The sequence below is a fragment of the Lithobates pipiens genome, unplaced genomic scaffold, assembly GCF_037356315.1.
Source record: "Lithobates pipiens isolate NorthernLeopardFrog02 unplaced genomic scaffold, aLitPip1_a1.2 Scaffold_1, whole genome shotgun sequence".
NCBI classification, from domain to species: Eukaryota; Metazoa; Chordata; class Amphibia; order Anura; family Ranidae; genus Lithobates; species Lithobates pipiens.
In genome coordinates, this window is record NW_027507685.1 from 174,161,634 (window position 1) to 174,179,735 (window position 18,102).

Below are 18,102 nucleotides of genomic sequence, written 5' to 3' on the forward strand. Positions count from 1 at the left end.
TTCTTACTGCTAGGTGAGAGTGCTAACCACTACACCACTGTGCCGCCCTATTGAGGTGGTTAAAGACACCCTGTTGCCAATTCATTCATTTTAATAACAATCATCCCTTAAAATTGATTCTAAAGGTTAATTAAAAAAAAAAATAACAAACATGTGATACTTACAATTGCCAATTGTTCCCGCTGCTGTTTCTTAGCCAGCGAGGAGGGAGAGACCCGGGAGAGCAACCGCTATCGTGCACATTGCTGAATTGGGATTGGGATTGGACTTGGATAAGTATTGGGGTAATAAGGAGGAGCTGCACACTTAGGCTGGGTTCACTCATATGTGGCTGTGGTTTGCAGGTCTCAGTCAATGGGAAGAGAGAGACCTGAGGGAGCCCCCGCTCTTGTGCATGTCATTGGTTCAGGATCGTGCTCAGGTGAGTATAACAGGGGGCTGCAGGGGAAGAATGTATGAAGGTAAAAACATTTTGCCTTTACAACCACTTTAAAATGTGCATGTAACACATTTTAAGTATGTGATTTACCTGTAAAAGCATCCCTTTTGTAGACATTTATAAGGTATGAGACTGCTGCTGGGTGCTGCCATCTTGTATGTGGTGTCAGTAGACTCAAGTGCCACTTATGTACAGTATTCTCTTTTGCTCATTCCCCTTCCTCCTTCTTTTGCCCATGTGATCTCCAGAAATCAGTCTTTGTGCGTTCATAAGAAAGCCATAATTAATCAATCTCAGGTACCAGATAATATTTACCTAAGATTCCAAGGCCATCTACCCCATTACCATATGAAAAACTAGGGTTGACTCTCATGCAGTGACAACAGAGCAGAGAAGATAATGAATAATGTTGGATCTTACACTTTCTTCCCGCGATGTACTGCTTTCATTTGGCTCTGATCTGGTGACATTCATACTGACATTCATGTTAGTAAAGGTTTGGCTTAAAGTTTGGCATACATTTGCATGTGCTTTTCTAGTTTTTTGAGTCATGGGGTTTAAAACACGGCCAGAAAAGGGAAAGATGGAGGAGGCTATGACAAGGATGAAGGGAAGAGAGGCTGGCTTTGGTAGGTAATTGACTTCCTGCAGGCAAAATTTCCTAGCAAATTTGCATTTTTTTACATTACTGACAGAGTCTCTTTAAAAGCAAGAATCTGAAAACATTGATTTTTTTTATTATGGAGATTATGTGGTGGCAGAATCAAAAGAAAAAAATAAATAAAGAAAAATACAACTTTATAATGTTCTGCAGCACTAACATCCAGTTTTGCATTTGATGGAATTACTTTGAAGGTGGGAATGAACTATTATAGCATCAGACAAGCTTCTTCTCATCTGACATGAAGTTCTCCGGTTCTGTGAATGTCAAACAAATTGAGGCCTGTTATTAAGACACCTTGCAGTCTAGTAGTTTTACTAGAAAATGCAGCTGCTTATCGATATTCTTCTTTTCAAAGCTTTACTTTGAAGGAAAAAATAGACATTTTGCTGCCCAACCTCAAGATTATAAACAGTTATTTACACTTAATAGATTTCAATTCATGCTTCCTCTTTTCTCATTTTAGCAAGGCCAGCTATCTATAATCTATCTGTTAGATAATTTGTCATTAGCACAGAAGGGCAGGCACAGATATAAGACTGTGGTCAGTAATGATAACCAGTGTTTATTTATTCTGAAGCACAAAAAAAGCTCAGGTGTACCAAGTGATGGTTTGGCCTGATTTCTGCAAAAAGACAGTGATTATCTGAAAAAAATCATCCAGTGTGACTGATTCTCACATCATTTTGCCAAAGTGGACCTTTCATTTTTTCCAGATTATACCTAGATGATGGTTGAACAATTCTGGTGCCAGCCTTCAGGAGAGAAAGAGAGATGTGACTATTTTAGGAAGTATATAGTGAATTCTTAAGGTAAATTAATAACTTTAGGTTTCACATGTACACATTACATAGCGTACATGATGAAATATCTCTGAACCTACATCTGTTTTAATAGTACTCATCTGCCATAAGCATAATGCAGTAATAAACATGTATACACATATAATGTGAAAATGAGGCGCAATTAGCATTAATGTCCTAGGTGGCTCTTAAGTGTCCCAATGGGATTCATTAAGATAACAAGCTACATTATATATACCTGCATTCTGAAATTGGATCACATATAGAACCTAACAATTATATGAAAGTCAGATGAGTTTACAATTTTCTTTGAAGTCCCATCTGAGAATGGAGCATTAAAACCATCTGAAAAAGAACGCAAAGAATAGATTGAGATCTTGGACAACCTCATTAAAGGATGGAGACATGTTCGTATTCCACTTTCTCACAATATTAAGTTTAGCTGCCAAAAGAATATGCAAAGTCACTGTTCGTGAGGCTTTAGGAATCTTATCCATATTGAGGTAGTAGCCTATAAATACAGGTATGTTGGGATTATAGTTTATTTAAGGGTGCATGGGGATGTAAATGCCTAGGATTTGAGATGTGGCCACATTTATTTTATAGTAGGAAATTACTCTGAAGGATGTGAGTATGTCCTGAATAGGTGGATGGGAAGTGAGTGGGTTTGTTAAGACAAGGATCCCGTTGTCTGCAAATAGACCAGTTTTGTTTGATCTATTTGAACCCTAGTTACCTGTGGAGCAGTTCTGCGCTAGGGATTCCATTATTAGCACAGAAATGATTGGAAGTCCTGTCGAGTCCAATTCCTAATAAAACATTATTGAGAGAGTATCCCTAAGGTATAACGCTTGCTGTTGGGGCAGAATACAAAGGCATAATGGCAGGCAAGATCGAGCCAGCAAAACCAAATTTATGCAAAGAGGCTTCAAGAAACTCCCAGTGCACTTGATCAAAATCTTTTTTTGCATCTAGTGCTAGAAATAGTGTAGGGATTTTATGAAGCTCAACATATCCAAGGGTATTTAACATACGCCTAGTGTAGTCCAGGGCCTGGCGTTCTTTAACGAAACCCACTTCATCTGAGTGAATTATGGATGGTATAATATCAAGTAGGTGCTGAGAAAGCACTTTGGCATAGATTTTAACATCCGAGTTCAGGGGGAAATTGACCAATAATTGCTAGGGAAGGTCGGGTCTCTCTTTGGCTTCACCATGGTGGTAATTACTGCCTTATGCATTTCTTGGAAATTGTCCAGTGTATTATGCACTTTCACTAAATGAGGGACAAGCGTATGCTTAAAATATTTATAATATTCTTTAGGGATACCATCTATACCTGGGGATTTAGAAAGAGGAAGGTTGTCTATGGCCTTCAGGATCTCAGAGTTGGGGAAGGGTTGGGAAAGGGAGTTTAGCTGTTGGGAGGATAATGCTGGCATGTGCAAGGAGGAGAGGAAACTATTATTCAAGCACTGCTAGGTTATAGCGTATTAGGATCAGCTTTGAAATCATATAAGGCAGAATACTATTTCTTAAAGGTTCCTGCTATATATTTGGTGTTAGCTATTTTGTTTTGAGTAGTGGAAGCTATAAGATGGGAGATTTTAGTTGCTCTATGCTGGGCTTTACTGCATCTGGCCATAAAAGCTCCAGCTTTATTATTGAGAACATAAGAAGAAGATTTAAGAAATGTAATTTGGTGCTCGTATTGATATAATAAGTGAACTTGTATGGCATGACTTGCCTTGCAAAGGTGAGGTGTAAGTTGAGGGGAAGGATGTTGATTTTTACGATCCTCTAGGTCCTTGATCGTAGCGGTTAACCTATTAAATGTTTGTGAGTGAAGTTTTTTGGCATAAGTACCAATTTTAATAAAAATGCCCTGTATGAAAGCCCTATAAGCTAGCCATATCAGGTATCCATTCATGGAGTAAGAAGCATTTGGTGGAGAAGAAGAGATCTTGCACCTCTGTGATTTGTAGGCAGTAGTCTGGATTAGTCAAAAGAGAAGTATTAAGTCTCTATAGAGGAGGTGATGATAATAATACCACGATCAACACATGCATGTTCAGACCATGGTATTAAGTACATTTTCGATTAAGAAATATGTTGTAAAGTCCACTGATCTGCAATAAACATATCTATTCAAGCAATAGGAAATTGAGAAATGTGAATAGTCAAGTCTGTCCCATGTAGACTGCTCCAAATGTTGAACATATCATTTGCATAAAAAAATGGGATTAAGATCTTTTGAATGTGTTCTTTAAGAGTGGTAGTATCTATGAAGGGATCTCCAACTGAATTACAATCCCCTCCTATAAGCAATGTTCCTTGTTGGCATTTCCCAATCACTTTGAGCAGTTTGGTAAGATATCTGATCTGCCTGACATTTGGTGCATACACATTGACCAAAGTAAATAACCTATTATTACGTTTTCATGTCAAAATCAAATATCCACCATTAATATCCAAAAAAGTCAATATAAGTTGAAAAGAGATAGTTCCATGTATGGCAATAAGAAACTTACATTCTTCTTGGTAAACAAGGCTGAAAAAATGTGCAGGAAGTGAGATGCAATCAGATTGGAGCTTGTTTTAGAAAATTAGTCTCTTGTAGAATCACCACATCTGCATATAAGTTCTTAACTTCCTTTTGAGAGCTGACCTCTTATAAGGGCTATTGAGACCTCGGGTGTTAAGCAAAAGATATTTTGATAAGCATAATAGCTGTAAAAACAGGGCTAAACAGATGGCTGCATACTTCTTAGTCAGGAAATCAGAGGATAATGAAACACTCCACCATGATGTCCTTAGATCAAAGTCGAGAATTACAGTAGTCCATACCAGTCCAAACAGGTTCCAGAGGCAACAAACAAAGTAGCCATAGAAAATGCCTGTAATTCTTTTTAAGCAAAAAAATAAGAAAACAACTATATAACCAAAAATAAAAAACTGTCACCATAGGCAGATGCTATTAGAGGCATAATTATGTGTGCAACTCAGATATCTGTTCGGGTCCACTCCATTTGGAGTTTAGAGGGGTTGCGGTATTCAGGCAAAGGAACATGAGACATGAGGCTATTCTGTTTTTTAACCAATTTCAGCCCTGCCTCCAGAGAATGGATTGTATGCTATTCCCCCTGCCTAGTGATAGATAACTTGCTGGAATAACCTCATCTGTACACTAGGTTTCTGGTTCCTGAGGGCTTTCATCAGAGTTGAAAATTGCTGCCGGTTGAACATTGTTGCTGTAGATAGATCAGATATACCCTTATTTTTTGAGAAGATTGATGGATTATTTTAGCCGCTCGCATAGCATTTTCATTAAAATGAAAAAAATTAATGCCTGCCAAAACATCCTGTGGGACTTGCTCAGGAAGGAAAGCTGATTTAGGTAGTGGTGGGCTCTATCTATCATGAGCTCCCAGTCCTTAGCTTCAAGCAGTAATTCGGAAAGTAATTGGTGGAGAAACTTGTGCAGTACAGAAGATAACTGTGCCAGTAGAGGAATCTGAGCTTGTGTCTTCTGCTGAAGAGTCTGTGTGCAATGTCCCTGCCTGCTGGATCGCCACCATATTGTTGGACCTGAGCAGTCTGTGAATAAAAGAAGGATGTCAGTTTCTGGGGAGTGGAGTGGTTCTTCTGTTGCTTCGGCATGCTCAAGGGTATGCCATGTATAAGCGCTGCTACTAACAAGTTGATCTGATGCCTCGGAAGCCGCTGCGGAGCCACGGAGGGGAAGAGGAGCTCTTTCAGAACATTGCACTCTTGTACAGACACGCCCCTCAAAGCAGATTTTTTGACACAGTGTATATAAATAATGTTCAGACACAAAAAATCTTGCTTTGTTCATCTGCAGATCAAAAGGATGAGCTTCAATCTGCATATGATGTAGATGAGAATGAGGAAGTGTCTAGAGGAGATAGTATGTATCGTAGGGTGACACTACGAACACACCAGTATTAATGTGCCAACATCCCGATATGGGTTACATAAGGAAAAAAGACTAATATTGGGTGGACTTACTCTCTGGAACTCTGAATATTTTTCTACTACTGGAGACCAAACCAATGGCTTTGTATTGTTAACTATTGTATTATATACTTAGTATATATCAGTGGTCAGGCAATATGGGTCAAGCAACACTATGTTTTATTCAAATAATTGCTGTACCTATGTGACTGTTTTATGTGTATGACATTTTTGATAATTAAATAATAAAATATTTCTAATACTTTTTAGATTGAATACTCATGTGCCGTATAAAGTCCACTGCATATGATGTAAGTTAAAGCAAGAATTAAATGTATATGCTTTAGCTACCGTAGCACCATTCAAAATAGAAAACAGTTCGTTTTTTCTTTTTTCTTTTTCATTTTTTTTCTTTTTTTTTCTATAGATTGCATAAAAATGAAATCATTTTTACAAGGCAATATTAAAAAATATAAACATATTTATTCTAAAAACAATTATATATAGTGTATATTCAATAATGACAAGGTTATTTCTGAATTAACAGGCCTACGGCAGAAATGTAGAAACTGAGCTGGTCCATAGAAGATATAAAGATGTGATAGCTGAAGTGGATAAATGATTTACATTACATTATTTAGTATGTTATTTGTAAGTTTGCTTGTTTATTTAGTATGCAAGCATATAATAGCTACAGTTCACATTATGTTGAAGCATGAAAAAAAAAAAAAACTAGAAGCCTATCATTTCAGTTCTGATACATTTCTTAAATTATATACCTAATAATTGACCATATGCATACATGGATTCTATTTCAGGAAGTAGAATTGTGTGAATATGTATGTAAACCAGACAACAATCAAATATTTCATCATCAGAGGGATTTCAGATGTTCCCGAGATTCAATTTACTATCTTTTTTCTGGTTCTGCTCATTTATCTCATCACTCTTGCTGGCAACATGACCATTTTTTTGCTTATCTGCCTGGACCAACATCTCCAGACTCCAATGTACTATTTCCTGGGCAACTTGTCTGTAGTGGATATTTCATGTTCCACCATCACTCTGCATAAGATTCTCACTAGCTTTATTACACATGATAAAACTGTTTCTTACCCTGCTTGCATGGCACAAATGTACATGTTTGGTTCATTGACAGGCCATGAACTCTTGATTTTAACAGCCATGAGCTATGATCGTTATGTAGCAATTTGTAAACCTTTACGGTATCACATGGTTATGAATGCTAAAACATGTGCTCTGTTGGCATCTGCTTGTTGGTTGGTTGGGTTTTTACAGGTTGCTCCCCCTCTTGGGATTCTATATAGTTTTTCTTGTTATTCAACAACTGAAATCAACCACTTCTTCTGTGACATTGTCCCCTTGATGAAGATTTCCTGCAATGACACTTCATTTTTGGAAATGCTATTTTTTATAGAAGGTTTGCTCCTCTTGAATTTTACTCCATTTGTTCTTACTTTTATCTCTTACATTTTTATTATTGTTGCCATCATGAGGATACACTCCAATCACGGCAGACGTAAGGCCTTCTACACATGTTCATCTCACCTCACAGTTGTCATATTGCTCTACACAACTCTTGTAAGCCAGTATCTGACACCAAACTTAAATAGCACTTTGGACTCCAAAAAACTTTTTGCTTTGTTTAACACAGCTGCTGTCCCAATGCTTAATCCAATCATCTACAGCCTAAAAAATAAGGATGTGAAAGTAGCTCTTAGGCGAAGCTTAGGAAAATTCAGATTGATACCTTGAAGACAACAGGGTTGATTTAATAAAGGCAAATGGGCTATTCACTTTGCAAGGGATTTGTCTTTGTAGTTTAGTGAGTGAGGTGATGCTCTGTTGAATTACACCATCCAATCATGTCCAAGCATGTGATTGGGTATTCTTTGCAAAACACATTTTACCACATTCAAGTTAATGGGAAATTCCCTTGCAAAGTGGGCAGCCTATTTGCCTTAAATCAACCATAATTTGTTTTACATTTTCTATTTGTTTTAAAATAAAAAACATTTGTATTGTATTTTTCTAAACTTAATTACATAACATGTTAGGCTTGATGTATGAGCTCAGAGATGGACTAGTGGATGGGCTAGATGGATAATTATTTTGTTGAATATTGCAAAATAGTCACCACCAGTTTCAAGTTTTCACAGTTAATATTAATCATTTTGTTGTTCCAGGTGCCATACTAAATTTCTACTTCATTCATCTGGAATTTTTCTGTTGGCAAAAAATGTTTTCTCATTGCAGGTAGTTTTATTTATGCTATATTCAATATTTTAATGGGACAATGTTGAAATGAAAAAAAAAAGGTTTTTTTTTCATTGTGCCATGTGCATTAAATAAGTGATAATAAAATATGTTTGTATTTCCTTCCTTTTTTATTCATTTCTTTTCCTTTTCAGTTTCATGGTATACAAAAAAGAGAGCATATTATAGCTATTTAAACAGATTGATTTTACGCTCTTGTTTTTTTTATCTCTAGAAGATGTGAGTTTTTTTCTTGCACCTCTCAAGAGGAGAGATAGCTGACATGCACATGGCTTGTGTTTCACTGACTACATACAGAAACATGATAACAAAATATAGGAGGTAGTGTTGCGCAGTACTGGGTTGGGAGATATTAGCCTGAAAAATCAGTAGATTCTATAAGCATCACAATAATTGGGAATAGGTGTACTATCGCCCAGACTAAAAGGGTGATATATAGGAGGCCAGAGTTGGCAGAATAGTATGAAATGATAGTGCTGAACTGTGAATAGGTCCGTGTGAGTATCTCCTACATCACAATGTGAATAACATAATGCATAAAACAGTCAGCAAAATAAATAGTGATTCTTGATGCGATTAGCAAAAATCGCATAAAAAGTGCCAGTGCTAAACGGTGAATAAATCTATGGAAATATCTGCTACACCATAAAATAAAAAACCAATATACACAAAAAAGTCACTAAAAAACTAATTATGTGAAAAAAGCTTGATTGTGGCTAGGAAATCGCATAAAGTGCCAGTGCCAGGAATTATTGTAAATAAATACGTATGGGTGTCTTTCTACCATATAATGAATCGTGTAAGTACGGTGAAACACATATAATTGTGCGACATAAACAAAAGAAGAAATGAAAACGTGTAACGGAAAACAAAGAGATGAGATCTCTATAAAAATAATCACAGTAAGTGTGCACAGTGATTTAAAAGCTATATCAACCAATAAACATAGTTAAAAAAGTTACACAATCACATATATCAGGTTTGTGTCCATTCAAGATGTGCAACGACTGGTGGTGATTATATCCAAAATCGCATGCAACAAAAACGCATATGGTGCTGGTATTGGGATTTATGTGCACTATAAGGTAACGATGCAATCAGTGGTGGTATTGGTGATGGTGACTATATCCCACGTGGTCCTGTGTGCTCAAGGTATGGATGTCCCCTTACCTTACAGCTGTAAGGTAACAGCGTTTGACATATGTATCCTCAGGGTTCCTGGTAGTCCTTATCCCTCGAGGTCCTGTTGTTATGGCCCCAAAACCTGGCGTCTCCTGCCTATTGCGCCGTGTTGATCTCCTCAAATGGACGCTCAGCGGTACTCAGCGTGGGGGGGGGGGTTAGGTTGCCTCAGCGGTGGATATTATGTGAGGGTTAAACAGATAAGGAAGAGGGGAGCCCCATAGTGTAATAGTTTTGAACAAAGTTTGAAGTTTATTTAAATACAATGAATTAAGTACTCACAAACATATAGAGCTTGTATGTAGGGTATAAACGAGCCTCGAGCTCGATTGCGTCACTTCCGGTAGCGTCCCGACGTGTGTTCGTCACGGTCACGTGACTTCATCAGGGGATCCCCTGATGAAGTCACGTGACCGTGACGAACACGCGTCGGGACGCTACCGGAAGTGACGCAATTATTTGTTTTCCGTTACACGTTTTAATTTCTTCTTTTGTTTATGTCGCACAATTATATGTGTTTCACCGTACTTACACGATTCATTATATGGTAGAAAGACACCCATACGTATTTATTTACAATAATTCCTGGCACTGGCACTTTATGCGATTTCCTAGCCACAATCAAGCTTTTTTCACATAATTTGTTTTTTAGTGACTTTTTTGTGTATATTGGTTTTTTGTTTTATGGTGTAGCAGATGTTTCCATAGATTTATTCACCGTTTAGCACTGCCACTTTTTATGCGATTTTTGCTAATCGCATCAAGAATCACTATTTATTTTGCTGACTGTTTTATGTATTATGTTATTCACACTGTGATGTAGGAGATACTCACACGGACCTATTCACAGTTCAGCACTATCATTTCATACTATTCTGCCAACTCTGGCCTCCTATATATCACCCTTTTAGTCTGGGCGATAGTACACCTATTCCCAATTATTGTGATGCTTATAGAATCTACTGATTTTTCAGGCTAATATCTCCCAACCCAGTACTGTGCAACACTACCTCCTATATTTTGTTATCCTGTAATAGGGGTTCAAGTACCCCATTTCCAGTGTATGCAGCGGTACAAAAACTAGATCTTTTTTCCTGATTAGGCGCAGGAATAACCCCTTTACACATACAGAAACATGTTCTACCACTAGAGACACCATGATGCTTAGAATAGTTATGCCATTATCTGCCACTTTATACATTTCTTGGCTATTTTCTGCACATACGCTCTGAAATTTCCATTCATTCATAAGGAAAGGCATCACAATATCATCATAATGGTTGAACGGTAAATGCCTTTCTTGGAAACCAGTGCAGATTAATGTGAACATGTATGTTGAAGAACATGTGACAGAGAGACTTTCAAAGCCAGTTGGTTGTTCTTGTAGACCTGAGAGGTCAATCACCCATAGACAATTGGGGCACTGCCACTGGTCCTGAATATGTGATGTAAGAAGTTGGCACCCAAATATGACCAGTAATTGTAACTTTTCCTTGACTTCATGAAATTCAGAGGTTTTGCTGCCATGAAAGTGGTGTAATATGTAGAAATGAGCTTAGTGGAGCCCTCATGTCAAAGGATATTTTCTAGAGTTGATTAAACAGGAACCAGTTCTGTGGAACCAAACTGAGTTTGGACTGTATAGGATAACCGGAGTATCAAAAGTGGGTTTCATAGTATGTACAGTATAATTCCAAATGTATTTTGTAAATGGGAAAATGTGACCAGCCAGCCAGCCAGTCCTGAACAGTGGCAGCTCAAATTTTTTTTGGGGGGGCGGGGCGCAAGCAAACTGAAAAATTCAGGAAAAAAACATAAATTGCAGCCTCACTGTGCCATCAATTGCAGCCACTGTGCCATCAAACGCAGCCACTGTGTCATCAAATGCAGCCACTGTGCCCCATCAAACGCAGACACTGTGCCTTATAAAACGCAGCCACTGTGAAATCAATTGCAACCACTGTGCAATCAATTGCAGCCACGGTGTCCATCAAAGGCAATCACTGTGCCATCAATTGCAGCCATTGTGCCCATCAAACACAGCCACTGTGCAATCAAACGCAGCCACTGTGCCCATATATTGCAGCCACTGTGCAAGCAATTGCAGCCACTGTGTCCATCAAAGGTAGCCACTGTGCCCATCAAACACAGCCACTGCACCATCAAACGCAGCCACTGTGCCCATTAATTGCAGCCACTGTGCCCATCAAATGCAGCCACTGTGCCATCAAACACAGCCACTGTGCCCATATATTGCCGCCACTGTGCTCATCAAAAGCAGCCAATGTGCCCATCAAATGCAGCCACTGTGTCCATCAATTGCAGCTTGTGCCTATCATATGTACCCTGTGTGTCCATCATATGTAGCCTCTATGACCCATCATATGTAGCCTCTGTGCCCATCATATGTAGTCTGTGTGTCAATCATATGTAGCCTCTGTACCCATCATATGCAGCCTGTGTGCCCATCATATGCAGCTTGTGCCTATCATATGTAGCCTGTGTGTCCATCATATGTAACCTGGCTAATCAGGTGCATCAAAAACACCCCCTGCCGCTATAATTCAGGCACCCGTGACCAAAAACGGGGTTGGACGCCTGATTAGGGGGTGTCTACAGCGGCCATGGATAGATTCATGCAATGCATGAATCTATCCATTATACACAGAGGGGGTGGCTGGAAAGAGGGGGCAGTGGCTGTGAACCCTTATAGATGCACCGCCACTGGTCCTGAATGTGTGATGTAAGAATTTGGCACCCAAATATGACCAATATTGTGCAGTCAGGAGATGGAGGAACACTGGATAGGAGAGAATTATACACCCAAGTTTTCAGATAGCTTATAGCTAAGCCGCTATTTCTTAATATTAAAGACAGTGATTGGCATGGAATCAGCTGATTAGCTTACAGCAAATGTGGTACCGATATTAAAAAGAGGTCGATATGTATACCAGGAAACTGCAGACCAGCCTGTATAACATCAATAGTATGCAAGGTGTTTGAGGCAATGGTAAGGGAGTCATTTTAAGATAATGGTCATATAAGAAAACAACCAGCACAACTATTAGAAAGACTGTTCTGGTCAGACCAACCTGTTAACATTCTATGAGGAAATTTATGAAAATGTAAATAGTATAAGGAGAGTGGACATACAGTAGTTACCTGAATTGTGCTAAAGCATTCAATAATACCACACCTCATAAATGTTTACTTTACAAATTAAAGTTCATTAAAGCATCTGTATGTAGGCTAGAAAACCAGTTATGTGAATTGATAGAAAATTGTATTCAGATGAAAAAGGATTTTAGAGGTGCTCGGGAAATATAATCATGATAAGGAAAAATGTACTAAAAACAATCACAGAAAAATGTTAGGTAACACTGTAACCCCAAATGTATAGGAATGTGGATGATTTTTATATAGAAAATGTAGAGTCAGTCAGCACAAAATACTAATAACTTTAAAAATATAACAAAGCAGCTGAACACTAAAGGTAGATATAACAAAAACCTCATACAGACATTAGATACATGACAGTGCAGAACTATGAGGAAACCCACTAAAAAAGTCTCTCAGAAGATAAAACAGCTGAGGTAAATGTTTTTGTAGCAATAGTTGATAGTGATGTTCTCCTCTGTGATGATAGAAATGCATGTAGATATCCTTATGGTACACACTACATCAGTGATTCCACCACCAGCCAACCAAACTGCTCACCTCAAATTATAGACCCCTGAGTTAACAGATAGGTCAAATGCACATTTCACCACTGACAGTAGTCATAGACCAGGATCACAATAGACAGATGGATGAACTACGACTTCTTGTTATTTAACACTGTCACTGAAGTAACTGATCAATTCAATCTATTATTATTATCATCAGTTATGTATTCCTTTGTCTAGTCCCTATAGTTTAGCTATCAATCTATTACGCCAAGCACATGTTATTGTTAATATCACAATACTACCACCCTTGGCTATGAAATCAATACACGGTCTAAGATCAATCAAATCTCATTTATTTCCCAAGAAAATAATAAAGCGTGCATAAGGTATCAATAGAAGTTACAATAATACATAGCATACAATCAAAGTACAATATAAGCCATACTTATCAGATCTTCGCAGCTAAGCCTCATGATGGAAGTGAGAGAGAGACCAAACTCATGGTTGCAACCCTTTTTGTTAAACATACCTCAGCCATACCACACCCCATAGTCCACCCTGCTTTTCCCGTGGACCAATCAGCGTCTCTGGGGCGTTTCCTCCCCCAGGCTAATCACCTCGGACAGTCCTGCCATGCTTGGCCTCTGGGGGGCAGTGTCTGCCCATGAATTGCAACTGCTCTGACTGGGTTCCCATCTTGTGGCTCGATCTCGGACGCCCCCTCCCGCTCACGAACTATCTTCTTTGTTCTTGCAGACAGGCCGGCACCATATCTTCTTTGAAGTTCAGTACATTCCAGGTGGGCTGAATAGAACTCATTCTGCTATCCAGATTGTGTATTTGTGTCACATTCCTTGCTTTTAAACATGTGAGACTGCATGGTATCAATATGGCTGAGTTCGGCTGTACAAACAGCTGTGTAGATGTATAATATTAATTCCTGTCTGATTCCAATAGTCACCAATGGTTGCTCTTGTTCTCCAAGCATGATGTCATAGAACGGAAAAAGATATATAATGCAGACCGTATAGATACAATTCTAATTTATTTTGAAAAGACAGGTACTCACATATAAAGCGCTAGGCCCTAGTGCTGGGTTACAAGCATAAAATCAGTCCAAGCGATATGATACAGTAAGGTGTTTGCAGTGACATTCCAGGGTTCTCCCGCACGCGTATCGTCCAAAACGGGACTTCCTCAGTGGATATATAACAATGGTATATATGGACAACAAATAATACCAGTGTCTCTCAAAGAGGATACATGCACACCCAATCACAGGCCAAATGCAGGACGAGAACTGCGTCACCAGGTCCCTCCGACGTGTGAGAACAGGGGCCAATCAGAAGGGCCAGTCAAGACATGCAGAAAAAATCCAGAAAATGCCAGATCAATAAACAAAACCAAAATCAATTAACAAGACTAAAATCACAATATAGTTAAAGAAAGTCAGTCACAGTGGCTGTGACAGAAGAAATAAGTCTTACCATGAATTAGCATTCACACAGAATGATAAACACCAACTCAGAGCATTATTCTGCATGTCAGAATCAGTTCAAGGTAATCCAATTTTCAATCCATGAAAGCATATTATAGTAACTACTTTGAAAGTGCACAAAACTAATAGATCGATAACTCAGTTGTAAATCAATTACAGCATAATCATAAATCAATGATCAAAAACTTCATACACAATATACGACATAAAAATACAAGAAGTGTCCATCACAGAGCATATAGTTGAAACGTAGTGCATGATGAAAAAGTAAGCTTAAAAAAAAACATATATTCATGTCTACTTGTGAAATCTTAAAAATAAGTGAAAATCCACATGCAATAGTCCAGGAATTAAGTGTTCCAGTTTCTTTACCAAATGGATACGATCTCCAAATTATAAGAGATCAACAGCACAGTAGCCATCCAATCCAGGGCCACCAAACGAAATACTGCAGACTCCAGAATCTCCAGGATCCTATACTGGTTATCCAAAGACCACTCCTCAGAATAGGGATACATGGAGAAAAGAGCAAAGGACCATAGAGTATTGTTGCTTAAAACCACATCATTTATTGTAGCAAGGTCCTGGGGCCCCAGAGGCCTAATGGTGACCTCAAGGGTTAGGGAAAGCTGACATCCTTCCTTGTAGAGTGGGTTACCAGGCATGAAGGGTGTGATGCAATTAGAAATGATGGGCGCCAGTCACTTTTGAATGCGAACAAGAGATTTATTGTCTCTTAAAAGAACTGTGGGAGAGGGGGTTAGGGCCAGGACACCCTTGAGTAGATGAAATGATAATTGGCAGACTCCGAGACTATAAGTAGACAGCTATACAGTGGAAGGCCTCCAGCTGAATAACACTTCTGTTTAGGTAGGACCGCTGTCTCTTATGGCAACTAATCTTGCAAAAGTCACTAAAGGCAGTTATACATAACTCTTGGCAGTCCTTTACTTATCTCACAGTATCCCACTGTAGATCTTCACTCACTGAGCTCCCAGTCTCTCGCTAGACTTCCTGATCCCAGTCATCACTGGGTCCCCTGAGCTCTTCCACAGCTGTCCCTCTGTATACTCCTCAAGCATCACCCCCACTATCCTGCTGGGTCCCTGACTTGGCACTTGCTGATGCTTCCTGTAAGCAAACTATTGTGTCGCATCGGGCGCATATGTGCATGCATGTATATGGAACCTGGTTGATGCCAGGTGCACCAATGCACATGTGCAAAGGAATGTGCATGCTCACGGGAGCACATCCACAGTTCCCTTTGGTGCCAGATGGTCTATTTAAAGGGCGCTCTAAGCCTTGCTCAAAGCTGACTGGTCTTCAGATGTTTCCCTGTGACCTGCCTGTATCCTGTTAAGTTATCTGTTGCTGATCTGGCTTACCACTGACCTACCCTTTGGATTCCGATTATACTGTTGACTACTGGTTCCTGATTCTGGCCTATTCCCGACGTCTGATGCCCTGGTACTTCACTACCCACTCACTGCTGACTCTGGTTGATCCTCTGACTTCGCTCCTGTTTCCTGTCTGGCTCCACACCACCTCTGAGTACCTGAGCTGGTTTCCTCTCATCCAAGGTCCATTGGACACAGTGCACTCCCGTCTCCTGTCTGCTGGAAGTCTTGGCAAGCCACATATTCTGAACCTGCAAGTCTGGTGGAGTTCCCCTCTAATCTCGGTTGACCTCCCAGCATCATCACAGTTCCTGACCTGATGTTCTGCCGGAATCTCTGAGCCAACAACTTCCGCCACAATCTCTGCAACCAGCATCTACAGGCACCCGTGTTTCTTCTGTCCCTTGGCACCCTCTGACTCACTCTCGGTGGGGCCTGGGCTGGAGATACAAGGGAGGCTGACCTTGTCACTTCAGACTTCTACCAGGTACTTGACACTTTCCTACTTCTTCACTGTCCCTGGCTGTTGAGAAGACTGTTCTGGTACTTGCTTCAGTTTACTCACAGTAGTCTATGGTAGTACCTCTGACCATAACTGGTTCCCCGTCTGGCTGTACCTTCTCAATCCGGTTGGACTCCAATCCTGCAGTCCCAACCCTACGCTGCTTCTCCTGCTTACCCCCTTCCTGCCCAAGCCATTTTTCAGCTTTCAGTGCTGTTGTACTTTGAATGACAATTGCACGGTCGTGCCACACTGTAACCAAGCAAATTTTATTTATTTTTTTCTTCACACAAATAGAGCTTTCCTTTGGTGCTATTTAATCACTGCTGGGTTGTTGTTTTTTACAAAAAAAAAACACCAAAAATTTAGAAAATTTCAAAATTCTGTCAGTAAATTTTGTAACTAAGTAATTTTTTGCCTTCACTAATGTGCGCTGATGAGGTGGCACTGATGGGCACTGATAGGCTGAACTGATGGGCATTGATGAGGTGACACTTATGGGCACTGATGAGGCAGAACTTATGAGCATTGATTAGGTGGCACTGATGAGGAGGCACTAATATGCCGCATTTATGGGCACTGATAGGTGGCACTGATATGTGGCACTGATGAGCACTGTTAGGCAGCACTGATGGGCTCTTTTAGGTGGCCCTAATGGACATTGTTAGGTGGCACTGATAGGCGGCACTGGTGGGCACTGATAGGCAGCACGGATAGGCGGTACTGGTGGGCATTGATGGGTGGCACTGATGAGTGACACTGATGGGCATTACTGATGGCCATTGATTGAGAGCAGTGATGGGCATTGATATGGAAACACTGATAGGCGGCACTGATTGCCAGCATTGGCTGACTTTGCTAATGGGCACTGATTGGTGGCACTTGTGGGCAGTGGTGAGCACTCATTGCTGCCACTGCTGGGCACTGATATCTAGCATTGGTGGGCAATGGTGGGCACTGATTTTTGACACTGTTTTTCAATATTGTAATCCTGATTACATTCTTAAATGTCCCCCTGCGTGGAGATGCCACTGATTGGCTCTCCTCACTACATACTCTGTCAGTGTGAGGCAAGGAGTGCTGATTACCGGCACTTTCTTGTTTACATGGGACCGGCTGTGATTGGACACAGCTGATGACATGGTTAAAGAGCCAGAGACGCGGCTCTTTACACAGATCGGGATTGCGCCTCATCCTAGCAACACGACAAGACGGCGATCACTGCACTTCGTGCCCCGTGGGCATGCGAGAGTGGCCATTCTGAGAGCCGCACCGCCCCACCATCATTTGAGGACGGGCAGGCGGCACCCAGTTAAAGTGATTGTAAATTATCAACTTGTAAAACAACCCATTCAGTTTAATATAAATTTTAAAGTCAAAACATTTTTCTATAGATTATATATATATATATATATATATATATATATATATATATATATATATATATATATATATATACTTTTTTTCCTATTTTTTATAACTTTGTGGGGGGCGGCAAAAAAGCTGCCCCTGGACAAAAAAGCACCCTCTCACACTGCTCTGCCGAACTGCAGATCAGCACAGCACGACCTTCATCAGTGGTCTGGGTCCTGCACCAATCCAGAGGCGGCATAATGTCACTAGCAGAAGCGGAGGAGGGGCCTGCATGAGCTGGAAGTCCTGGCAGACGAGGATGCTGG

The 18,102-nt window shown here is 40.0% G+C and overlaps 1 protein-coding gene across 1 annotated transcript; it reads left to right on the top strand.

The window, feature by feature from the left end:
* The first annotated feature begins 6,715 nt into the window (after positions 1-6,715).
* On the top strand, positions 6,716-8,179 carry LOC143988624 (olfactory receptor 6C74-like). Its single transcript, XM_077488327.1, has one exon. It carries the CDS (start codon positions 6,716-6,718, stop codon positions 7,652-7,654), a length of 939 nt encoding a protein of 312 aa, XP_077344453.1. The 3' UTR covers positions 7,655-8,179.
* The last annotated feature ends 9,923 nt before the right edge of the window (positions 8,180-18,102 follow it).

Bases quoted from the DNA above. Each gene is read 5' to 3' on its own strand.
- LOC143988624 (XM_077488327.1), top strand. From the start codon at position 6,716: ATGTATGTAAACCAGACAACAATCAAATATTTCATCATCAGAGGGATT.